The following is a 26,692-nucleotide window of genomic DNA, read 5'->3' as shown; positions in this document are numbered from 1 at the left end:
AAGCACATATCTCCTGTAATGGCAATTCTGGTGGCGTTGTCTGTCTGGTCCAATGGTTTCCCAGCATTCAGTACAATGCCCAGCATATCATCATGAAAGTGTTCACTGGAATATATTCTGTTCCCATCTGTTTCAATGCTAAACTACTCTTGAGTATAGGGAATACTACTGCAAGATAACTTAGTAAACCCAAAAGGATGGCAAAACCAGATGGATGCTAAAACCTCCCATTTTCTCTGGGGCAAAATGACTGGGGGTGGGGTGGGCAGAGAACACTCATATCTTGTGGCTTATACCACCCTCTTTACCTCTTGCCTGGATTTTTCAGGAAGAAAATGCTTACTCACCTCTGCTATTACACAAGAAAATGAAAGCTGGAGCCAGAGAGAGGTACAGAGATACAAAGAGAACTGGTAGGAATGAGGTGTGGTAGTTTTAATAGCAGGGCAAAGGGTATTTTCAGCAAAGAAATCAAAGAGGACATAATTACCAGTGGCTAATTTTAGGCAGTCATGACTAGTTTTCTACTTGGAGCTCTTAGACCTATACATCTATTTGGTTTTTACCATTTGGTAGATAGCAAACATTCCTTAACTGTTGGGAACTAGATGGATAGGGGAGTCCTTGCAGATCATCTGTACTGACAGCATGTGGTATTTGGAGCCCTGTGCTAAACAGGTACAAACCCAATAATTGATAGCCTGACACTTGCCTTAGGTTAGTGACTGTTGACAGGGGTGATTTTAATCCCCACCCCTGCAAGAGACATTTAGCAGTATCTAGAGATTTAGGGTTTGCCACAACCACAAGGGTGCTACTAGCATTTAGTGGGTAGAATATCCTACAAGCCACAGAACAGCCCCCACAACCAAGAAATATCTGGCCCACAATGTCAACAGTGCTGAGGATGAGACAAGCTGCCTTAGGGGCACTTGTGAATTGAAGTCCCAAGGCTGGGGGGGGTGGGGCGGGGAGGGCTGGGTCAAGGAATGCACCAAACTGTCCTGATTCATCATCAACTGGATTAAAGAAGACTGACTGTAGACCTTATATCTACAATCTCTCGTGGTTTCGAATGGAGAGATTCCATGAAGATTTATGTGAAGCACACCACCCCAGGGAGGTGAAAGCCCACAAGCCAAGCTGTTTTGGGAGCATCTATCCTGACTTCCAAGCTATACAGACAGTTGTCTGACTTATGTCAGATTGGCCTGGGTAACCAAGGGCCCACGGCACACAAATTCATCTGACTGAAAGACAGAACGCCACAAACGGAATTCCCGGACTTAGCCCAAAGACGAAAGCTGGGTTACAGTAACAGAAGGAATCTAGTATTAATGTTGGTATTAATGTTCTTGAATTAACGGCAGACAGCAGAGATACAAAACGTATCTGCACATGACCATGAAGGCTTCATGTGCATACAAGAAGTACCACAAGTGCTTATCGACTGCTTCATTTTTACAGATAAAGAAACTGAGGCTCAGAAGGGAGTGTTTCTGGACGTTAACACAAAAAGGCAGTGGCAGAGCCAGGATTTAAATTCAGACTCTGTGTGTCCCCAGAAAACTGTTTATTTTTAAACCCACACTGCCTCATAATTAAACATCATGGCTGTTGGCAGCCTGTCTTTTTGTTTGGGACTGGTGCAGGACAGAAACACAAGGAAAGGGAGCAAAAACACTGTAACTAGCTGTACCTTACCTAAAACAAACAACAGGTCACAGTATTAAACACTGTATAAAAGACACTCTTCTGTTGAGAAGAAAGAAAACGGGTTCTGTGGAAGTGTTTTATGAGTTTATTACGAAAATATCCTACCAAGGAGTCTCTCAGAGTCGCAGAGGTGTGCCCTGAACATTTTCTAGAGAATGAAACGCAGATGACGTGAGACAACTATAGAGTGTGCGTTTGCAGCAGCCACATGTACAGTGACACTCAAATGCAGTATTCTGTGCTGTGTGGGGATCTGAGCAAGACAAGTAAGCCCACTGCGAGCACTCACACCGCTTGGTGTGGGGATGGTCTACCTATATGGCTAGTCTTATGTAGTGAACCTACGCAAAGCCTTACACCACAGAGTGTGCATTTTATATTACTCCTCAAGAGTAATCTTGAAGAGAGTATGTTCCTTTCTAACTGTGATGAGTTATTTACCATGAGACATATGAAAAAACTTATACCTAGAAATTTATTAAAACTTGATTACTTTTATGATTGAAAATATTTTAAAAATTTATCCTATGTTAAAACAGGGTTTCCTTTTTCTTGTAGTCTGAGGGTAAAATAGAATAGAAAAATAGTCACCACAGCAATAACAGCTAATGTATTGAGAGTTTATGTGTCAGGCACTCTGCAAAGTTCTTCACATTCATTAGACCTCCACAACTTTATATGGTAGATACTGTAGAACTTAAACCTGAAAGCATACAGTGGACATAAATACCACTCTCTTTATATGAGTCTAGAACTATAATTGTAGAAAGCTAGATTAAAAATAATGAGATATTACCTGGATATGGAGGAGAAGCTCTCTCTATGCTCTACTGGAGTAAGAATAGTTCCTTCTTGAATAAGAGAAATAAGTTCCCCTGAAGGTGAAATACAACTATAGGGTAAATGTAAATAAAACACACTAAAGCAGGAATACAGTAGTGGAAAAAGGATGACAGAGAAAAAGAAGATATGAAATAAATGGTGCCTCCTTGAAGGCTCTAAAACAGATCAAGGTATAGAGCATTTGGAGACCTGGCCAAACCCACCCATGAGAAATAGGATCAGAGCTCAAGTTATGAGGGCAAAGGTGAATATGCCACTGGATTACTTCTGAGGCTCCTAAAAGGCAAGCAACTGTACAAAAGGCATGATGGTACCTATTGGTAAGTGCAAGCCATCCAGATTCTCAATAACTCAAACTCTAGGGACTGAAATCCAAGGAGCTAGAGTGGGAGGAAACTCCAGATAAGCAGATGCACTTTCATGCAAACAGAATCAAAACACCCTGGTTTCTCTCAAGGGTCCCTTTCTCAAGATAGAAGGGTTAGATTGGTATAATTTTAGGTCTAAAAATAATACCAAACATGTTTTCATAAGAGAGACTGTTAGTGTCTGATAGTTCTAAGCTGGGAAGTGCTAATGGATATCCTTATGATGGGAAAAATTTAGGCAAAAATGAGTCATCTCCGCTGCCTTTAGATTCAGGAAGAACACTTTTTTTTTTCAGAGGCTCTGTATAAGAACAGGTGGCACAAATTCAAGTGGTAATAAATCATCCAAATGTTTCTTCTACTTCCAACCCTCACATGTTTTACTACCTCCCACCTAATTTAGAGAAAAGGAAAGAGGGGGGCTAGAGAAGCACATGAGATGAGCCAATAGCTTCCTGTCTTGGCAATAAAGCAGGCAAAACAAATAGAACAGCAAAACTTGCCTGTCAGTCCTATCCTTGACACACAACAATCAAGTAAACAGGCTTGCAGATCTTTGTGATACTATATGGCCTATTAATTCACTCCATGACTTAACTGTAGACTGATTTGTTTCCACCGTTAGCATTAACTTCACTGAAAAAAACTAAAATGTTGATTGCAAAAGCAAATGTATCTGTTTTTGTTTTTTTTAAATTGAAGTATAGTTGAATACAATGTTGTATCAGTTTCAGGTGTGCAGCATAGTGATTTGACAATTCTGTATATTACACTATGCTCACCATAAGTACAGTTACCATCCATTACCATGTAATATCAGCACAATATTATTTACTATATTCCCTGTGCTGTACCTTTCATCCCTGTGATTGATTTTATAACCATAAATTTGTATCTCTTAATTCCCCCTTTGCGTATTTCACCTAACCCCCCCAAACCCTCTGACAACTAGCAGTTCCTTCTCTGTATTTGTTTTGTTTGTTCATTTGTTTTGTTTTTTAGATTCCACATATAAGGGAAATCATATGGTATTTTTCTCAGTCTGACTTCTTTCACTTAGCATAATGCCCTCTAGGTCTATCCATTTTGTCACAAATATAAAACACGGATAAAAGAAATTAAAGATGACACAAATGGAAAGATGTGTCATGCCTTTGGATTGGAAGTATTAATACTATTAAAATGTCCATACTATCCAAAGCAACCTACAGATTCTTTTTTTTTTTTTTTTTTAATTTTTTATTTATTTATGATAGTCACAGAGAGAGAGAGAGAGAGAGAGGCAGAGACACAGGCAGAGGGAGAAGCAGGCTCCATGCACCGGGAGCCCGACGTGGGATTCGATCCCGGGTCTCCAGGATCGCGCCCTGGGCCAAAGGCAGGCGCTAAACCGCGGCGCCACCCAGGGATCCCGCAACCTACAGATTCAATGCAATTTCTATCAAGATACCAAGAGTATTTTTTAAAAATATTTTATTTATTTATTCATGAGAAACACAGAGAGAGAGAGAGAGGCAGAGACACAGGCAGAGGGAGAAGCAGGCTCCTCGAAGGGAGCCCGACATGGGACTCGATTCCGGGTCTCTAGGATCAGGCCCTGGGCTGAAGGCAGCACTAAACCACTGAGCCACCCGGGCTGCCCCCCGAGAGTATTTTTCACAGAACTAGAACAAATAACCCTAAAATTTATAAGGAACCACAGAAGACTCTATGTAACCAAAGCAATTTTGAGAAAGAAGAACAAACCTGGAGGTATGATACTCCCAGACTTCATGATATGCTACAAAACTGTAGTAATCAGAACAGTATGATACTAGCACAAAATAGATGCATAGCTCAATGGAACAAGACAGAGAGCCCAGAAATAAACCCACACTTATTTGGTCAATTAATCTATGCCAGAGGAGGCAAGACTATATAATGGAGGAAAAAAACAGTCTGTTCAATAAATGGTGTGGGGGAAACTGAAGAGCTACATGCAAAAGAATGAAAGTAGACCACCTTCATATACCACACACACACACTGAAATCTCCGTCCTTTAGGTAACTTCACTGTGTATGGAACTGGTATGCTCCTTACCGTGGTCCAAGATATAAAATACATTGTTCTTCCCGTTGCATTTTCTCCAGGGCTTTGTCAATTCCAATTGGAATGTCATGGTCTTCTCCTTCCCCAACAATGAAGACCACATCTCTGCAATCAAACATCCTGCCATCACAGCGGCCTTCCAGGTGGACTGAAGGAGAGGAGACAGGTCTGTCAATAAAGGAGCTCCGCAGGGCTTGCTAATTTAGGGAAGGGATAAAGGCTTATTTCCCCTTTCTCATTTCATCCAGAGACAAATGGGGTATGTCCTGTTGACACTTAGTCTACCCAGTCTGAAAATTTAAGGGTAATCCTATTTTTTTCTAAGTTTAAGCCTGTAATTATCAACAACTGTATCAACAAGATAGGCTGGGGGCACCCGGGTGGCTCAGTTGGTTAAGTGGCCAGCTCTTTTGGCTCAGATCATTATCTCAGAGGCTTGGGCTCCACACTCAGCAGGGAGTCTGCTTGAGAATTCCCTCTCATCCTCTCCCTCCCCGACTCAGGCTCTAAAATAAATAAATGAATTTTAAAAAAATAATAAGATAGCTTAGTGGATACTAAAACAAAGTGGAAACACAGGTTTAACTTACTATATGACAGATTTCCTCACCTGTAACACAGGATCAAGAAATGCTAAAATATTTGATAGATAATTATCAAGGTGTCACAAATTTAATATCAAGTATATAGCGACTTAAACATTTATGACATCTTGACTTCAGATGCTTGGAAAAAAAGAACTAAATGACTATTTCCCCAAAGATAAACAAAGGTTAACTGCATAAAGAAGCTCTTCTTAAGAGTTCTAATCTCATTCACAAATAAATTTGAGTAAACAGAAAACCCAAAGCCAATGTCATCAATAACTATATCATAGCTATAGCCCTTAGTGGAGTGATAACTGTAAAGTGTGAAGGAATTATTAGTCTACTATAACTTCACAAATCAAATTATTGAACTATCTCTTCTTAAATGTTAAGAGGTCAATTTCTTGGGGCCTGATTACCCGTTCTACTCAAACTCACTCAGATTATTCCCTGGGTAATTTCATATTAGACAAGGAGCTTTTATTTTATGTTTCTTCAAGACAAAATAGGAAAAACACATTTAGACACATTTAGCTCTGTGTATTTTTCTCGATCTATTGACTTTTTTTCTAAGATAAACAACTCTCTGAATCTTTCCATTTATTTTTCATATCATTCTCTTCCATTTAGGTCTTTGACTCAGTAAGAAAAACGGATGGCTCATGCAATAGCACAGCAGTCATCAAGCAATGTAGTAATTGGTCTTTCCTAAGAAAATTCCTTATTCTAATTTCTGTAATATAATGGCCTAGATTGAAATGTAACAATTTCCTAAAACACTTCTTTTCTACTGCTTTCTCTAACTTTACCTTGCTTAAGACATTGCTTACTCATTTTGTTATACTTGTTTCATGAGACAACTATTAGTTTACAAATACAAATTCAATTCCAACTTACTCTACTTTTGAATTACATGATCTCAAAGGTCCTCTGAAATTCTATAATTTTATAAATCCATGACCCAGTGATATAGTTCTCGATATAGGCCAGAAACCAAGCTTCAAAGCTAATTCCTGCAGCTTATCATTTGATCGTGTTACCCTTTAAGCCCAGGCCTGAAAAATTAGAGAAACTTTGAAAAGTAAACAGTGGTAGAATAGACATCAAGAGCCATGATGTCACCTAGACATTTATGCTTCAAAGCTCTTTACCCTTTTCTGATTTACTAGGATTAAGACCTTCCTGATGTGCTTCCATCACAGATGTAGGATGGAGTTTAAGCAACTTGGGCCAAATTGGAGGGAGGCATGACCCTCCAAACAAAGGTAAGAAATACAGTGGCTCTCAGGGTGGAGTTGACATATAGGAATTTGGCTCTATGTCCCACAGTCATAAGTGTAGATGATCCTAACAGTCACTTTTGGAATGCTCTAGGTAAAATAAAACTCAACCAACTTACAGCACATAGAAAATTCTTTTGAATTAGAAAATATTTTCAAAATAAATTCAATTATTTTCAAATACATCTAGAGAGGTTCTGAAAGGTGTCTAAAGCTTAAGACATTTTTACTAAAATAAAAGCTGTTGTTACTAAAGGAACTGAGAGTTCTGAAAAGTTTATGCTCTAAAATACTTTAAAATCTGCCCAAGATATTGATGGAGACTCATGTGATGATACTTTTCATGAAGTATCATAAAAACAAAAACAAAAAACTGCTGAGCAAAGTGCATTTCAGCTTATGAATTATGGAATATTCTCAAGTATTGAGACTTATCCTAGTACTTCACAACTTAGCTGACAGATTTTTCTGTCAGAGGTTTATTGTTAGAAGTATCTTCCTCCCTAAAGGAGAGTACATTTAGTGGAGGAGGAAACTATCAGTACATTCATTGTGGTTTTTGGTTGATCAAGTTTGAATGTTTTCAAAACAGGAAATCCAGAGACTCTGCAAAGGATTCCTGCCTGTGTGTCAGTTTCCTAGGCTAGTTTACAGCTTGATTCATGTACTTGATGTTAAAATTATATAAATAATTTCAGAAGTTCTTTTTATGGGGACAACCCATCATATTAGAGGGGGGAAAGATTGGCTACTAATCAACATGTTAGGAAAGATCAGTGAAGCAAGCAAGCTGAAAAAACAAGTTCAAATTATAAGGAAAGTAAGCAAACTATGATGAAAACAGCTAGCCTAAGAGAGACAATAAATGATAAAACTAGCGTTTATGGCCACCTGGTAGGAAGGCAAAAATCTGCAATAACTCTTGTACTTACTACTTTATTATATGGGCTAAATTTTTTTTCTGTTAAATCTAACTCTTCTAAGTTGGAGTTGAACACTACGTACAGTACCATAAAAATCTTAAACCGATACATGCACGCGCACACACAAGCATACACACACACACCAGTTCATATGTATATATAAAACCACTACCTTTTAATCTGGAATGTCAGAGTAAGAGAAGGTACCACAGCCTCAGGGAGTATACAGCCCATTGATTCTTTACATCTATAAGTAGCAAAGGCTATCTCTCTTAACTGGTTTCTAAACTCAGAACACTGGTGTGACAAGTTCTACAAGACTGCTGACAAGAACTCACACAGTACCCTGGAGCCCCAGAAATGAGCACCATGGACTGCCACAGCAGAGGCCCCCCTTCATGGTGATAGATGTAAACGTGCCTGGCTCCTACAGGTCCGGTGCTCAGCTTTTTTTGTTTTTTGTTTTTGTTTGTTTGTTTTTAATTGTCTCAACAATCGATACCAAAGGAAACCGTAGCAACTCTGGCTAAGGAAGACGTGTGGTTGCTTTTGACCTTGCATCTCTTAGTGCAAATACTCACTTAATAAATATTTAATAATAACTAACATGACTCACTGGGAGCTTGGCCTCTAGGGCTCAGGAGGTCTGTTGCTAATTCCAACCAGCATGATTTACGGGAAGTAAATGATCTATGACGTGCCCAAAGAGAATAAAAGTACATACAGGATGCTTCTACTTAGGGCTTTTTTGGTAGAGGAAAAAAAATACACAAGTTAAAAAGGAACATTTTCTCTGGACTTAAAGTCTATGTAACTTGGAGGGGGGAGGTCCTCCAAATCCCATGAAGTCAAACCAAATGAAATTACCCGAGCTTTGCTGCGCAATCCGAGTGTAACCACATCAAGTAAGCCGGGTCTGCTGCAAAACATCACTTAAACTGGAGCTCTGACTTATTGTTCTCTTACTGCCCTAGAGCAATTTTGTTTTGAAGAGCACAGAACACCCTGTTCTGAATGTGGCTGGCACATGAACTCGATGTGCTGACAGCAATTTGTACTCTGATTAAAATAGGGGGGAAAAGGAAAGAGAGTGTACTGCAGTAACAAAAACTGGAATGCAAGAACCCAAAAACTGTAGAATTTGTATTTTAGGAAGCAAAACTGAGAAGGAGACTCCATAACCTAAAAACAACAACAACAACACCCAAAAAAACCAGTGCTGTAAGTGCTCCAGCCTAGAGACGCTAGCTCTGCTAAGTGTCTGCTTTTCCCTTTTCTAATTATAGTAGCTGGTGTCTGATAGCTTTGCACTCATTCCCAAAACAATTACTGGGTCATGGGGATCTGAATGGGAATGCTGTAATGGCATTACTACTAGACAAGACCAGTCATCTCGCCAGAGAAAACCAGGTTGTGACAGGTTACTCCCATATGGCAAGGGTTTTCTCTGCTGCCTAATCCATGCCAAATGAGTTTCTGCCTGCCTAATAGAGCTGAACATCCAAGAGACAGTGGATTCTTAATGACCCCCTGAAACGGCAAATGAGGAAACAGAGATGGATTTCTATAATCAAGAGAGGCATATTCATCACTGATTAGAAGAGAAACTGTTCCCATCAAGCATGGTGGTCAAAGTCCCCCGCACTGCCTCCCCCTTCCTTGGCACCACTTTATACCGTGGGAGAGGACCAAATACCAGCTGACAGAACTAAGGGGCAGATGCTACCTACCCAGGACAGTCAGGCACCCCGGCTACCTGAATAGAAGAATCCATGCAACTGGATTATAGATTTTCATCTGAATAGGAGGCACATGCACAGTGATAAACTCTACCCCAACACAAGCCCTCATCACTCCCCTCTTTACACAGGGACAGCACTTTGGTCGGACGTGGACTCCAGTCTCATCCTGCCGCTTTATAGTAGTGGCTTTGGGCAAGGTCATCTAAATTATCTGAAGCTTAGTTTCTTCAACCACAAAATAATTCCAGCTAACTCATTGTTGCCGAGAGGATTAGATCAGGGCCCAGCAGCCGGCATTCCTTCATTTTCACGTCCGGGATCTCCTGTGTGAGACCACTGTGATCTGCTTGGATGCACAGAAATGAACCCAATGGAAGTTAGCTAGGATTATTTTCCTGCAATTAGTGGTAATTTAGACCAGATTAAACATGTTTTAGAACCTGGATACAAGAAGCCACTGAATGGCTCCAGGGAGAACACTGTTGCAGTATGAATGGAACTAAAAGTAGGTGAGGTGAAGGCCATGTCTTACACTTCTTTTGTACCTCATAATGTCTACCACAGAGTTCAAGGCCAGAAAGTTAATATTTACTTAACAATGAGTTTGAAACAGGGCCTTAAGGAAAATAGTAGTAATTTTCACTCATAGGAATTTTCCTGTTTGAATATTGGTCAGTACTCCTATTTTTTTTTTTAAGATTTTATTTATTTATTAGAGACACAAAGAGAGAGAAAGGAGAGAGAGAGAGAGAGAGAGACAGGCAGAGGGAGAAGCAGGCTCCTTGCAGGGATCCCAACGTGGGTCTCCAAGGTCTCCAGGATCACGCCCTGGGCTGAAGGTGGCGCTAAACCGCTGAGCCACAGGGGCCTGCCCAGTACTCCTATTTTTAATAAATTCCAAGAGCTATTTAAAGTTTTTACTGATATGGAGCTTTTGTCCTTTAACACTATTTTAAAATAAATGATTCATTGGCTGGATTTTTTTTAAATAACAAAAAAGGACTATTTCTATGAGGATTTTATTTTACCTGAAGACTTGAATATGCCTTTCTAGAAGAAGCTACATAAACAAGATATTTAAAAGAATAAACACTGTCCATTTTAGACCAAGTGCCATACTATATTTTTTTGTGAAAACATATAATAAAGTGGTTTCAAGAATTTGCTTTCTTACTGGAAAAAATTTACCAGGACATTCACAAATACTTCAAAAGCATGTGAAAAACAAAACCAAAGAACCCTCATAGCTCTATTAGATCTCAACATGTACATACATGAACTAATTTCTCTATTCAAAATTGTTGGTACCATTTTGTTTTTGATTTATCTATTTATTGAGAGAGAGAGAACGCATACCTGAGGGGTAGTGGTGGTGGTAGAGAAGCAGAGGGAGAGGGAGAAAGAATTATCAAGCAGACTCCACATCCAGCATGGAGCCCAAAGTAGGGCTCAATCACACCACCCTGAGATCATGACCTGAGCCGAAATCAAAAGTTGGACACAACAAAATGAGCCACACAGGTGCCCCAAGAAAAATCATTTTAGACAATTTTGCCTCCCCTCTCCATTGCCCATCTGCACCACATTTTGTTAAAATGATCCAGAGACTAGTTCTAGATTGTTATTATTATTTTTAACATTGTATTTTTGCCATTTCAGGGATCTGTTAAGTTAAATGCAACTTTACTGACACGGGAAGTACTCTTTTTGCTCACTAATGTTGCTTATGCCTTGAAGTCTTCACTTCTTGGCTTTATTTTTTGTGTTATTTTAGTATATCCTACAGTATTTTTTCAAAAAGGATATAATTCTGCATATTCCAAAAAGTTGATTTTGTTCTTAAAGGATGAACTGAGTATACAGCTCTAGGATCAAAATACTCAACAGTTGCAGGCAGCCCCAGTGGCCCAGTGGTTTAGCGCCGCCTTCAGCCGAGGGTGTGTGATCCTGGAGACCTAGGATCAAGTCCCACGTCAGGATCCCTGCATGGAGCCTGCTTCTCTCTCTCTCTCTTTCTATCTCTCATGAATTAAAAAAAAAGAAAAAAGAAAAAAAAAAAAAACACCTCATAGTTGTAATACTCAAAGCGCTGTCATGTAGTATTTAGTGTCATGAATAAATCTGATGTCATTCTGATTCTCATTCCTTTGCTCAGAGTTTGTTCCTACCTGGAAAAGTTCAAAATTTTCTTTTAAGCTGTGGAATTAAGAAATTTTACCAGAATGTATCTAGGTGAAAAAGCACTCTTTACTGCTGTAGGACACTCTCAACTGGCCCTTTCAACCTTTGAAGCTCTTCTATCTTTAGGAAAGTTTCTACTATTACATGTTTAATTAGATTCAAATGGTCTTTGATTTTTTCATCCCTATCTTCTTTCTTCCACCTTCCATATCTTTGGGTTTTCTCACTCTATGTTCTGAGAGATCCCTAGACTACCTTTTTTATATCACCAATTCAGAACTCTGGGACTGCCCATTTTGCCTTTCAACCCTTCCCCTGAATTCCAGTTTTGATAATAATATTTTTAATTTCCAGAAACTTTATCTTCACTTTCCTTTTTCAGAGAAGCCAGGTTTTTGACTTATGAATTTAATGTCCCGTTATATATTTCTGAAGACAGTAATTAGTATCTTATTTTTTTTTCATTTTTCATTTATTTCAGAGAGAGGGAGAGAGAGCATGCACGTGTGCACATGGGGGTAGGGGGAGGAACAAATGGAGAGGGACAAGCTGACTTCTGTCCTGAGCGCCGAGCCCGACATGGGGCTTGATTCCAGGATCCTGAGATCATGACATGAGCTAAAATCAAGAGTTAGACCCTTAACTGACTGAGCTGCTCAGTGCCCCCCGCCCCGCCCACCCGCCCTTGTAGTATTTTAAAAATTCTCTTCTATTTCTTCTTAGTCCATGTTGGTGCTTCTTTTTCTCACGGGTACTTGGTGATGTTTCTTTGTTATCTGGTCATGTTATAAAGGAAGGATTCAGTAAGATCAAATGATTGTCGTTATCTGGCACAGTTTTTCTTAGTGGTTAGATACATTTCCATGGTAGGCTTTTCCCCAAAGAGGTGGGCTGTTTGTGAAGATGTCTGCGTGGAGAGATATTTACCAGAAATACCAGAAATATTTACTGAGCATTTACTATGAGCTGAGCATGATGTGCACATGAAGGCTGGGGATACCTTTCCCCAGCGGTGATATACAAAAAAGTCTTCAGGAGCAAAACACTTGAGCCTATTTACTATTGTGCAGAGCTTTTTCACTTTTCTTCACCTTCAAATCTACTTTAAAAGTTCAAAGATACTTTATGTCTTTTTTCTCTAGGCCAAGGCCTAACACATGGAGTCTTCTGAGGCACATCCCTATTTTAACTTGGAAATCTGGCCTTACTGACTTTAGCCCAGGAGCAAAGACACAGCCAGACCCTAGAGTAATTCTCAATCCTTGGCTGCAAATTAGAATCACCTGGGGAGTTTAAAAATTTGTGCCTGGAGTTCCAGCCTGTGAGATTTAAGATTCTTATTTAACTGGTCTGGGCATCAGGATTTTAAAAAAAACTCCCCGGGTAATTCTAAATTCAGCTAAAGTTGAGTACTGCTACTAAAGTTTACTGCCCCAGCTGTTCCATATTGTTTTATAACAACCATGATGATTGCCCCATAGCCTGCTTTGGCTCCCTTGCACCAGCCGACTGTGTGCTTGGAGTTCTGCCCAAGTTTGTTGAGAATGGTATGTACCTCTCCAGAGAACTTCTCTACACCTGTTTTGAGTTGGATTTCCTGAGTTTAGTTTCCATCAGTCTAATTTTATTTACTTTATATATTCTAGAAATTCTTCATAATTTCTGATCCACTTCTTGCATTCTTCCTATTTTCCAGCATGATTATGGATTTTTTTACTCTTTTATGAAATCATTCTCCAAACCCCTTGCCTGTCTCTTATTCACTGGGATCTGAATAGCGAAAGGAGGTAGGAAGGAAGGGTATTCCAACAAACTGAATCCTGCAGATGGCTCTGCTGAAATGTTCACATTTGAAAACACTGGCGATTGCATTTTTTGCATTCAAATATGGTGAAAGCACTGTAGGGCAAGACGGCCACATACAGCCAGCATTTTGATGTGTCTGCTCTAAGCACTGAGGTTAACAAATCAAAAATGTGAAAGACAGGGGGCTTGGGGAAGGAAGAGTGGTAGGTATTTAGAACCTGAAGTCAGTGAGATTAGATTTCTAAGAAAGCAAAGCTTAAAGGTAACAATGTACCTTCTACTGCCAACTAAAGTATGACGACTAAAATATCCATCATCTCAATGTCAATTAGACTACCTTAGAACACTGACTTTTTTTTTAATGGAAAAAGAACAAGATTGAATAAAATTACAAGATGGTCATCTTAATCGACATAAGACAAAGCACACTGGAACAGAATCTAAAAGTTGATTTGCAATTATTAGGATCCTAACAGAGAGGGTAAAAATTTGAGGAGGAGGAACCCTGGCTGGCTGAGTCAAGTTAAGCACCTGCCTCCAGCTCAGCCAGGAATCTACTTCTCCTTCTCCCTATGCCCCTCCCCCTGCTTGTGTCCATGCTCTCTCAAATAAATAAAATCTTTAAAAATATTTCTTTGAGGAAGAATAAATCCTGTCAACTAACATAAGTTTCTCCCTTATTCCAAACACAAAGTAATTGAAGTAAAAGATCACAAGTCAGAAAAGCCTTTTGATTTCAGTCCATAACTTTATTTTTCAAAAACCAAACAAATATCCTAGAGAAATACAACTTAAGTACGATTAGTATTAAGAGCTATAGAATTGGGACCCCTGGGTGGCTCAGCGGTTGAGTGCCTCTGGCTCAGGGCGTGGCCCCAGGGTTCTGGGATTGAGTACCGCATCAGGCTCCCTTCAGGGAGCCTGTTTCTCCCTCTGCCTATGTCTCTGCCTCTCTAACTGTGTCTCTCATGAATGAATAAATGAATGAATAAATAAATAAGTAAGAGCTATAGAATTAATTTGAAGACTGTTGTTCAACAGGAAAACAAGACAACAAGGAAAAATTAATAATGGGTTCTAGGTCAACCCTGGTAGAGCCAAAAGGATTTGCTAATGAATTAGATGTAGGATATAAGAGAAACAGGAGTCAAGGATTTCCTTCCTTAAATCTATATTCAGGAAGCAAAACAAAGTATATAAGCAGAATAAGGAGGGTAGAAAAAAAGAAATTAATTGCCCTGTGTTACATATAAAAAGATTATTAAAAAAAAAGATTATCATTTCTGTTTTATAGATGACAAATCTGGATGCCCAAGCTAGTCAAGTAACTTGTCTCAAGTCATAAGAATATCAGGTACTGATTCCAAGATTCAGAAACCAAGTCTACCACTTGCCAAGCCTGTGCACCCCTCCCCTGACCACTCACTGTACCTTTACATAGAAGTGACAGGCACTCTGTAACTCTTGTGTATCTATAATGATATATTATATGATGGATCACCACTGTCTCCCATTCTCCTTCACTGCAGAACTGGCTTTGAATCTAAGTGTACAGGTGACGCTATTAGAATAGGGATACCTGTAAGGACCAAGAAGACTCCCAAAGAACAAGGTGATCATAGTTTTGGACAGAGACCACTTTTAAGTCAACCCTCTGTCCTCCTCCCACACACAGAAAACTTGTTTCAAAGAGGGAAAGCAGGACACCTTACCCTTGATAAGTGAAAATATAATATAGTTTTATAAAACCAATTTGTTCCAGTAAACCAAAAAAGGTTTTTGGGGAGAAAAAGTAAAAATAAACAATTTACTCTAAAACCTCCCAGGAAAGTATAGCCTAACAATATGAGAGACAACAATCAGTCATTACCCTTTCTTAAGATATTTGGAAACAGAAAAAAGTAAAATGAGATAAAGAACTATTCAAATACTTTTAAAAACCATTGATAGTAGTTACTCTTCATACAGAAAGGAAGGGGTTATAAGAGAAAAAAATGCAGGTACCTGCTCATTTGTGCAGAAGAAATACAGGTGGTATAAACCAGGAACTTATATGACTGGTGACCAATGGTAGGTAGGTAGGATGGAAGGTGGAAATAATGAGGAAATGGGAACAGGTTAGTAGAGATGAGGGGGAAAAACACTTCTGTGTATATCTTTTTGTATAGTTTAGAATCACGGTAATGTTTCACCTACCCCAAACACAAACAGTAAACATCAACCAGAGTGTGTGTGGGACCCTAAATGGAACATAGATGTAAATGAACATAACTGCATTATAAATGAACAGCATAACCACACTGAAGGGAGTGAGGAAAAAGAACTAACCTAAGTTGGAAAGCAGTTGTTTTCATGTATGCTTTAAGGCTCATGACTAAAGGAACTGTACACAAATATTTCCCATATTTAGGAAGCTTATTTTTCACAAGATGTGGGTTAGCAATTCTGAAACTACGTTCTATATAAACTATAATTAAGCAGTAAGCAAATATATTGTGGATAATGAGAGTGAGGTTTCTCACTGCTGGAGAAAGCTGTTTTAAATAAGCAAAGGGAGAAGGTGAGAGTGAACCTGTGGTTGGATTGGAAATAGAAGGGTTAGGATGTACTCATAGTTTGTAATATATATATATACAGACTAGTAAAGAATAAATTTGATTGTGTATATTTATGCAGATTGAGGCACACATATTTCCTACATCCATCTACTTGAGAGGTTCTAGAAACAATAACATTCCATAGTATGAGTATACCTAGCACTCAGATCTTGGTTTCTAAATACTATTCTCTAATAAAAGAAATCAGATTTTCTTTAAAAATAGCTGATTCCAGCCCCAGGGCAAATGAGAGCATCCTGTACCAAAAGTAAGGAAGTACTGAGGTGCCTGGGTGGCTCAGCTGGTTAAGCATCCAACTGTTAGCTTCATTTAGAGTCTTGGTCTCGGGGTGTGGGACTGAGCCCTGGGTTGCGCTCCATATTAAGCACAGTCTGTTTGGGATTCTCTCCCTCTGCCCTTCCCCCAGCTTACTCTAACATAAATAAGTAAAATCTTTTTATAAAATAATTTTTAAAATGTTTTTTATTTATTCACTTAGAGAACGAGAGAGAGAGAGAAAGACAGAGAGAGAGAGAAAGAGAGAGAGAAAATGAGCAGGGGGAGAGGGAGAAGCAGACTCCCTGCTGAGCAGGGAGCCCAACATGGGCCTCAATCTCAGGACTCCGAGATCATGACCTGAGCTGAAGGCAGATGCTTAACCATCTGAGCTACCTATGCAACCCATAAATAAAATCTAAAAAAAAAAAAAAAAAAAAAAAGAGAGAGAGAGAGAGAAATAAAAAGGAAAAATTAAGGAAGTGCTTTAAAAAAACCACAGGAGGTATGTTGAAAAGCACTTTCTAATGACCAAACTTGGGACAATTTGAGCAACAACATAAATAAGATAGCAATGAATAATAACCTACAGAATAAAATAAACTCCCATGAGTCCATACTATTATAAACAACTGAATAAATAGGGGAGGAGAAACCCCTCCTTATAGCAGAATTCCAATTACATTGAAGAAGGAACAATGGAAATAGAAAAATCACCATTAGGCAAATACTACAGTTATAACCGTTGCATACAAAAGTCATCCATGGGGAAAAAAAATCATTCATGGATGCTAAAATCACTGTTAAGGTGTAATGTAAAAGAAGATCTTGGGATCATCCATCTCCTAGTAGTTCTCTCCCAATGAGATACTTAGAAAGGCAAAAATAGGAAATTTTACAAAGCAGAACTTGGCAGATCCCACCTTAACCAAGGGACCCAAGTTACATCATCACTATCACATGCCTCCTGATAATGATTGAACTGAGAAAGGCACACTATTGCTTATATGATATTTTTCCAAAAAATGTGTAACTTCAATCTAATCAGACAAACCCAAACTGAAGTATATTTTATAACCAGACAGTTGTCTTCAAAAGTGCTAAAATAATGAAAATCACAGAAAGACTGATCCAACTGTCTCAGACTGGAGAGACTACATATCACAGTAGATCCTGAATCTGACCATGGACCAGAAAAAGGCCATCAGTGTGGGAACTGATGAAACTCACCTAAGATCTGTAGAACAGTTAATAGTATTGCTCCTTGTTAATTTCCTGATTTTGATAAATGTACTGTGGTGAGGGATGATGTGAACATTAGGAAAAGCTTGAAGCATATAAGAAAATTCTCTGTACTAGTTTCACAGTTTGTAAGTTGAAAATTATTTTAAAACAGAAAGTTGAAAATAAAGATTCCCACTGAAAATACTACTAAAAGCAAGATCTGATTTAATTTAGCCTGCCCCAAAGTTAACTCTGCAGTGGTAGCTTTGCGGCATTGTTTATAACTGGGAAAAGTTTTTCCTTTTAATTTGGTTACCAAAATCCTCCAGTTTAGAAATATACATTATAAACTGTTGAATCTGAGGAGTAACTGTAACATAGGGAAAAATCTCCATTTTTGTATATGCCTGAAATTTTTCATTAAAAAATTAAAATGTGTAGTATAGATAATCTTTTCACGTACTTGCTAAAGATAATTTTCTATCATCCTTGTGACTTTCATAAACATTTAGAATTCTATCATGGAATGCTCAGTGCTAGCAGGTCCTACAGGATCACTGTAAAGAAAGGAAGCTAAAGCCCAGAGACTCAAGGGTTAGTTAGAGTCCGCTGAAGCCAGAATCCTCTCTCTGACTACTGGTCTATGTATTTCTCTAACATCTGAGCTCCTCTTCGTTTATTCTAAAACTTACCATGAATGATAGCTACCTAAACATTTCAACTGCAATAATATAGTAATACTATTTATAATTGTTTCCAACTAAATGAATAACTCCATTTGAACTAATCTTCCAGACTCCCCAAAATGAAACACGGGTCTCAAATAATAAATACTACAGTAAAGATAAGAAAATCAACCATTCTAGCTTACTGTTCCAAAGGAACTCTAACTTATTTTTATTTTTTTTAAGATTTTATTTGAGAGCAAGAGAGAGAGAGAGTGAACATGAACAGGGGGAAGGGTAGAAGGAGAGGGAGAAGGAGACTCTCCACTGAGCAGAGAGCCTGATATGGGGCTCAATCCCAGGACCCCAGGATCATGACCTGAGCTGAAAGCAGATGCTCAACTGACTGAGCCACCCAGGCACCCTGGACTCTATTTTAAATAGGCCTTTTATAATAGTTCATATTGCCACCCTTGTTTAGTGCTTTGATTGTTTTCTTAGTGGAAATATTTCTGTTTTCTCACAACTCTTCTTTTTAAAGTATTTCAGCTTTATGAAGCAAATGAATGGCATCTTTCAAACATCTATCCACGCAGAAAGCATCTACCGAACACCAAATGCATGTAAGGCCCTGTAGGTGATGCTGGAAACAAAAAGATGAAGAAAGATTCTGGTCCTCAAGGTGCATACTGGGGAAATGGGTAAACACTGATTACAGCATAAAGTGGCAAGTGATGTACATAATGGTATACAGAACAGGCTCTGGGAGGAACAAAGAGTGACTGGGTATCCCAGTCCTCGACAGTATCTCCTTATTCCCAACACAGCAAATAAAAACACGGAATAGCTTTAAGTCATCCAGTAAATGGCAAAGCAACCTGAACCCAGATTTCCTACACAGAATAGAATGAACACTATTATCAATTATGATCTAACTAAAATAAACTTTTTGACCTTGAGGAAAGCCAGTGAGATGGGTTTGAGAGCTCTGAATGGCATTATAATCTAACTGCTCTGTTTAGAACTCTGTACTCTGTGCAATTTATATAACTTTCCTGAACTCATTTTCCTCATCTGGAGATAATAAATTTTATCTCGTAAGGTTATTTTAAGAAATAAATGAATAAATATGTAAGGCAGCTAATATAGTTGCTGGCACACCAAGGAGTCCATAATAGACTTGGGACTTGATGGATAAGATTACCTTTTCCTCACCTTCTGGGTCTGCAGAAGCTCGCACAGTACCTGGCATGGGCATGCTAGATAAATATTTACCACATAAAGTCAGTATTAAATAAATGTTGAATTTAAAACTATTCTCGGGCTATATCCAATTGTTTATTGCTATAAATAGATTTTTAGAAAGAAACCTCCCTTTTCTCCCTATAAATGGAACCCAATTTTTAAGGACCAGTTCACTGTCACAGCGATACTTACTTTCTACTGTTGCTCCTTCATTTGGGTTTGAATATCCTTCTCCTTTCTGTTTGATTCTTCGGATAATGCCTCCATCTTCAAATAAATCTTCTCCTTTGAAATCAAGGAGCTCAATCTAGAAAGGAAAAAAAGGATTTGGCTGAGAAAAGACCAAACAGAGCCAATTTAACATACTTAAAAACAAGGGCAACCAATTCTCCTTTCATTTTACAAAATAAAACTCTTTTATATTTATCTATGTATCTCAGTTATTGGAAAAGTAGGAAAAAAAGAACACTGCACTTTCAATACCTGGAAAGAGCCTTCATGTAATGATAATGTCTAGGACTGCATCCTGTGGGATTGCAGTGCAAAGACAGACAGGAAACACTAGGAGGGCTGCCTTGTGGGCAAAAAGCCAGAGCTCCAAGGTGCTGGCCCAGAACTATTTTGTCGGACTCTAAAGGCCACCACCTTTCCAGCCCAGATTCATGGAATTCCCTTTTTAAATGTAAAAATAAATCCTATGAATCAGGCTTATGGACAACTAAAGGTGTTTTTTTTTACCTAATTATGATGTTTCAGGCATTTCCTCCCTTCATTTTTTAAGTCAGATCTTGACAAATATATATATAATTCAATACAGGATGAATAACATTATCACCACCTACAGCTTCTAATGAAGAAGTGAGATCTGTGACAAACAGTAAGCCTGTATAACATGAAAATATCTTACAATGTGGTTTCAGTACATTTCAACACTTACCTCCCACATTTCCAACCTGTTTTCTGGTCAATTTTGGGTATGTTATACTCACACCACTGACCAGAACCTTTATTTCTCAAGCCTGGTGTCTTTTGTTTATTTGGATATAACTTTTCTGTGCCAGAAACACGTTTCTAAGAAAGCATTGGCACACACCCCTTGGGTTTGTGGGAAACAATTCAAGAAGCCAAGCTCCAAAATAAATAAGTCGGATCTGATCCTCAATAGCAAGCTTAGCTCCTTGTTCCACTGCCTGTTGCTTCAGAGCCAGCACTATAGTAGAACAGATGCTAAAAAGGCAACATCACACACATACTTACCTCAAAAAAGAGAGTTGCATTCGAGGGAATTTTAGGGAGACTGCCAGCAGAGCCATATGCATATTCTGGTTTGCACAGTAAATGGCAGATCTCTCCTTTTTTCATGGTGGCCACCCCAATGTCCCATGCCTTGATAACCTGGCCTAAGAGAAAGAAAAAGGTGGTTGAAAGCTGTAGGCCATATTTAAAAATACTTAACTGTCATAAAACACAAGTTCAAACAAATTTCCTATTCTCTTTACATTACACACTCAGGAAGTAGGAGCTACAGAAGAACCTTGTAAAAGCTACCAAGAAATAAACTGTGATTTTTGAGGGTGATCAGAGAAGATTCCCTATTGAGAAGGATGAAAGTTGTTATCAACTTAAAAAATTTTCCACTATAATAATCAGGGCATTTTTCTAGGTATAGATAGAACAAAAATAGTATGGAATAAAATGGAATTTGTCCTAAGGATGCTTATAATTTAGTTGGGTAGACAAAAATAACAAACAACTGGAAAGGTATAAATTGCATAAAAGGCCCCATGAACGATATCTTCTCAAAATTTAATAAAAGAAAAAAGCATTTTTTTTTAAGCAAAACAGTCATGTGTCCTTTTGTCAAATCACAAGAACTACTGAACTCAGAATTTTTTTTTTCCTACTTCCAGGAAACCAAAAGTTGACTTTGCTCCACAACTGTAGAAGTATATTAGCCTATATAGTTGAAATTATATCTTATAATAAGCAGTCTCAAATCCTTTGGGAAACAATAAAAATGTAGGTGACTTAAAGGGATAAAATACAAAAATGAGGTACTATGTCAATAAAAAACATAAGGTCTGATTCAGGTAAACAATGAATCTCAATGGAAATGAATTTTGAAGAAAGCTGTTATCCTGAACTGACAACGGGTAGTAGGATATTAGAGAGTAAGGGGAACTCTATACCTAAGTAGGTAAGTAGGGATGCATTTAAGCATCTGCGACTTAGGACTACAGCTTGTCTTCATTAAGTATTAAAATTTTTCAAAAGATCAGATACTTATTTTAGTTAAAAATCTGAAAGTTATATATGCCTATTATTAAAGCACACACAAGAGAGAAAGACATAAAGTGAAAGGGCATCCATTCCCTCCTTGTAAGAAACCACTCTTGTTCTTTTATATCCTTCTGGCGTATGCTGTCACTTTTTATAAAAAATTTAAGACACAAATGACGGCATACTATACATTCAACTCAGCTTTTCATTTTATTTTATTTTTTTTATTATTTTTTTTTAGTAAATTTTTTAAAAATTTTTATTTATTTATGATAGTCACACAGAGAGAGAGAGAGAGAGAGAGGCAGAGCCACAGGCAGAGGGAGAAGCAGGCTCCATGTACCCAGAGCCCAACGTGGGATTTGATCCCGGGTCTCCAGGATCAGGCCCTGGGCCAAAGGCAGGCGCCAAACCACTGCGCCACCCAGGGATCCCGCTTTTCATTTTATATATATCTTGGGGCACCTGTGTGGTTCAGTCAGTTGGGCGGTCAACTCTTGGTTTCAGGTTAGGTCATGATCTCAGGGTTGGGCTCCACCACAGTGGGCACAGGGCCTGCTTAGAATTCTCTCTCTGTCCCTTCTCCCTGTTCTCCACCCCTCAATGATATAGATCTTGATCTTTCTCCATCAGTAGAAAGGAGAATATGCATTTTATTTTTTTTATTTATTTTTTATTTATTTATGATAGTCACAGAGAGAGAGAGAGAGGCAGAGACATAGGCAGAGGGAGAAGCAGGCTCCATGCACCGAGAGCCCGATGTGGGATTCGATCCGTGTCCAGGATCGCGCCCTGGGCCAAAGGCAGGCACTAACCCGCTGCGCCACCCAGGGATCCCAAGAATATGCATTTTAGAAGTTAAAAGCGCACCCTGTTTTAAGCTTAGACTACCTGGATTAAAATAACAAACCCTTACACATGATGTGCAAATTATTTAACCTCTGTGCCTCAGTTTCTTATCTGCAAGATGTGGATAATAATAGTGCCTGCCATATAGCTGTTATAAGAATTATTAGATAAAATGTCAAATGCATAGCATGGTGCCTGGGTTAATAAAGAACAGCCATCATAATTGGGGGTGCATGGTTGGCTCAGTCGGTAGAGCATGTGACTCTTCATCTTGGGGTTGAGTTCAAGCCTCGTATTGGGTATAGAGCCATCATTATCATCGTAAATACAAACAGATCTACCTCATCCTACATGGTGGCATAATATCCCAGTCTCTCTCCTATTGAGAAACATATTAACAATGGTATTCTAAATAAGGATATTTGTTCATATATGATTGTCTCCTTTGTTCTAGTATATTTGGAAGGTAAATTTCTAGAAATGCAAGGGTGATGTGTATTTTCAGTTTGATAGATATATTGTCCAATTGCCCTTCAAAAATGGCTACATCAATTTATATGCTTACACATGGGTCTACTGTGAAAACAGTCCAGAATCATCAGGCAAAATGTTAAATCTGTTGTTGACAGGTTGGCTTTCCTGTCACTTATTCTTTCCAAAGATTGCTAGGTTTTAGACTGGGCCCTTGAGAACCTTTTTTTTTTTTTTTTTTTTTTAAACTACCGACTCTGAAATTTTAAGATATACTCCTTCAAGACATCTTCATGTTGTGGGGGTTACTACTGTACATTTGTTCAAGATAGTTAGTCAAGGGCAGCCCCGGTGGCGCAGCGGTTTAGCGCCGCCTGCAGCCCAGGGTGTGATCCTGGAGACCCTGGATGGAGTCCCACGTCAGGCTCTCTGCATGGAGCCTGCTTCTCCCTCTGCCTGTGTCTCTGCCTCTCTCTTTCTCTCTCTCTCTCTCTCTGTGTGTGTCTCTATGAATAAATAAATAAAATCTTAAAAAAATACAAATATTCTCTCTCCAAAATGCTCTCTGAAAAAATAAATCATGTTAAATATTAATAAATAAATCATGCTAAAAAAAAAAGATAGTCAATTACTGAGGAACAAAGATCTAGCTATTAAGAATACAAAGGTGGCCATCCCCTTCTTCCTTCCAAGGATCATGCAATGTAGTATGGCTAGTGGAAGAGAAAGATACATGCACTGTTTTTGTTTTAAGCAAAGCATGGTAAACACTAACACAGAGTATAAAAAAGGGGGCTTTTGCTTTTGCTTTTGGGTGGGGGTTGGAGCAATCAGAAAAAGCTTGATTCACAGATAAGATCTACACTAGGCCTTAGGGGTCAGAAACATTAGCCTGTCAATTAAATCCACAGGACCCTCAACCTAAAAAAGATCATGCCTGTGCCTTTGCTTTTTTTTCTCATTTGAGAACATAAAGCTTCTTTTTCATTGAGCTCCCAATACCGAATGAAACACACTGAGCAAAGAGCCAGAGTGGTATGAACAAAGGCATTTAATTCTAAAATTGCCAACCCAGGGACTCTTAAAAAGTATTTCTCCTTTGATGTGATGAGTACCAGGTGTTGTACGGAAGTGTTGAATCACTAAATTGTATAGTTGAAACTAGTATTATACTGTATGTTAACTAACTGGAATTTAAGTAAAATATTTTTAAAAAGAAAAAAAAAGAACTTCCCCCGATCAAAAAAAATACAAAACAAAAAATACTAAATATATACTCATCATAGAATGCCTGGAAAGTATAGAAAAGCACAGAGAATAAAATTTAAAACCTTGGCTATCCCAACATCAGGCATAAACTGTTAATTTCCTGGTTCATTTCCTTCCAAATTATACATGTACACTTTGTTTGCATTTAATATTTTTAATTCCACATTCTTAAAATTCTGGCCACATTTGGTTTTGTGATCTGCTCTTTACATTTCACACTGTATGAGCATTTTTCTTGTTAAAAGACAGTATCTGAAAAATGACCTTTAATAATTATATACTGTTTCATCTTTTGATTATAATTTCATCACTTCATTAATAAACACTTAGGTTCTTTCTTTTTTTTTTACTATTATAAAGTTTTTTTTTAAATTTTATTTACTTATTCATGATAGACAGAGAGAGAGAGAGAGAGAGAGGCAGAGACACAGGCAGAGGGAGAAGCAGGCTCCATGCAGGGAACCTGACATGGGACTCGATCCCTGTTCTCTAAGATCACGACCTGGGCTGAAGGTGGCGCTAAACCGCTGAGCCACCCGGGCTACCCTATTATAAAGTTTTGATGAATAATTTTGCACCTAAAAAAAAAAACAAAAAAACAAAAAACAATTTTGCACCTAAATCTTCATGTATTTTTTTTCCCTCCACAGTAAAAGCCTCTTACCTGACAATCAGAACTATAGTGGCTGGGTTAATTTAAAATGTTGCTTCAAGTGAGGAATCAAAAACGAACATATACATACCTCAAATATTTTTATACCTTAAAACATATCAAAGTATATTAATTCACTAATCTTTGTCACAAGGCCAACTCCTTGTCTGTGAGTGTGGCTCTGGTGATAAAGAGTTCCACACCAACCTTACTGTATACATCATACTTATGATGTATCATTTCAATCTACAATGTGGGTTTCTTTAAAGTGGACTGGAAATCAGAAGATACTTGTAAAGCAATCAGCACAAAGAATGCTTCTGGTAAAAATGTGTTCTGAATGGCTTACTTGTTTTCGTCTTTTACCCACTCCTAATTTAAGAGCAATTTTTTTTAAAGAGCAATTTAAAAATGTTTTTAGCAATTCACCTTAGTAATGTCTTTCTGAAAATGTTCAAGTTTTCATAGAAATAATTCCTCTTTGTTTCTACATTAAGTGTTTTATGTACAATCTAATTAAATTCTAGAATTACAAAAAAGTACAGTGGACATGAACACGTTTCAGCTGATTCTTAGAGTCTGAGGAAGAAAAAAGCAGCCCCTAACATTTGGAAACTACTTGACACTGACAGCTAGGCCTTTATGATGTCTGAAGCAGGCCTGGGGGAAGGTAGGGCATGCTATTCTCCCATTGGACATAAACAATCTCACAAAACATCAACATCAGCCAAGGTCATTGTGAGACCATGAAAAAGTGAGACAAAACAAAAACACTTCAAAATTTTGTCTGAACAAAAAATAAGGTCATTGTGCAACCTACAAAATACCAAACATCCCCCTCTCCTGGCTGACAGGAGTGACTGCTGCTTCTCCAGCAGGTGTAACTTTAGTCTCTTATCTATTCAGCCTTCCTCTTAGGTAATATTTACTAAGATACCCAAAGAATCAGCTCACATCCTAACAATATCCCATCCAGAGCAAAGACCCTCTTCCCTAAACCCTTCCCCAAATCACCTAATACAAGCCCAAATCCTGTAATAAATCCTTTTGGACACTCTTAGTGAAATACCCCACAATTCCTATGTTCATTTTCCCTCCCTACAGTGAGTAATAAACCCAACTTGTTCAATGACAGCTGTGTTCTGTGGCTGGAGGGCATTGACAAGGCCCACTTAAACTGGCTGAAGCAGAGTGTAGCACCACACCACAGAACAGGAAACCACCAGTATCACTCAACATATTTGCAAACAGAATGAAGAGCATCATCAGTCTGGAATTGGTTAAGCAAGCTTCTACCATACTTCCTTAGGTGCAATTCCTAGAAGGAAAATTATAGGGTCGAAGTATAAACATTTTTAAGATTCGTAATCTTTAGGATCTTTTGATCTTTAGGATCATAATTATATACACCAAGAATATAGAATTTATCCTTACACTTGATCTGGACTTCAGTTATATTAGCTCAAAAACAATTTATCAATTTCAGAGTCCTATTTCATTTGTAACAATATCTGAAATGAAAAAAATATATTTAAACAAATGTATAATGTAGTTATTCCTTTTTTTTTTAATTTTTTATTTATTTACGATAGTCACAGAGAGAGAGAGAGAGAGAGAGAGAGAGAGAGG

At 38.2% G+C, this 26,692-nt stretch overlaps 1 protein-coding gene across 10 annotated transcripts in view; it reads right to left on the bottom strand.

The window, feature by feature from the left end:
- Window positions 1–26,692, bottom strand: part of FKBP5 (FKBP prolyl isomerase 5) — a 107,819-nt gene that overhangs the window by 18,047 nt on the left and 63,080 nt on the right. For all 10 annotated transcript variants that reach the window (XM_077904292.1, XM_077904287.1, XM_077904285.1 and 7 more), the window contains 3 exons: window positions 20,800–20,942; window positions 19,735–19,849; window positions 5,008–5,164 (listed from right to left, as the gene is read on the bottom strand). In XM_077904292.1, coding sequence (XP_077760418.1) covers window positions 5,008–5,164; window positions 19,735–19,849; window positions 20,800–20,942 — 415 coding nt within the window. The remainder of the gene's footprint in view (window positions 1–5,007; window positions 5,165–19,734; window positions 19,850–20,799; window positions 20,943–26,692) is intronic.

This window comes from Canis aureus, chromosome 7 (genome assembly GCF_053574225.1).
Source record: "Canis aureus isolate CA01 chromosome 7, VMU_Caureus_v.1.0, whole genome shotgun sequence".
Classification (NCBI taxonomy): domain Eukaryota; kingdom Metazoa; phylum Chordata; class Mammalia; order Carnivora; family Canidae; genus Canis; species Canis aureus.
This window is presented reverse-complemented; position numbering and strand designations above follow the sequence as displayed.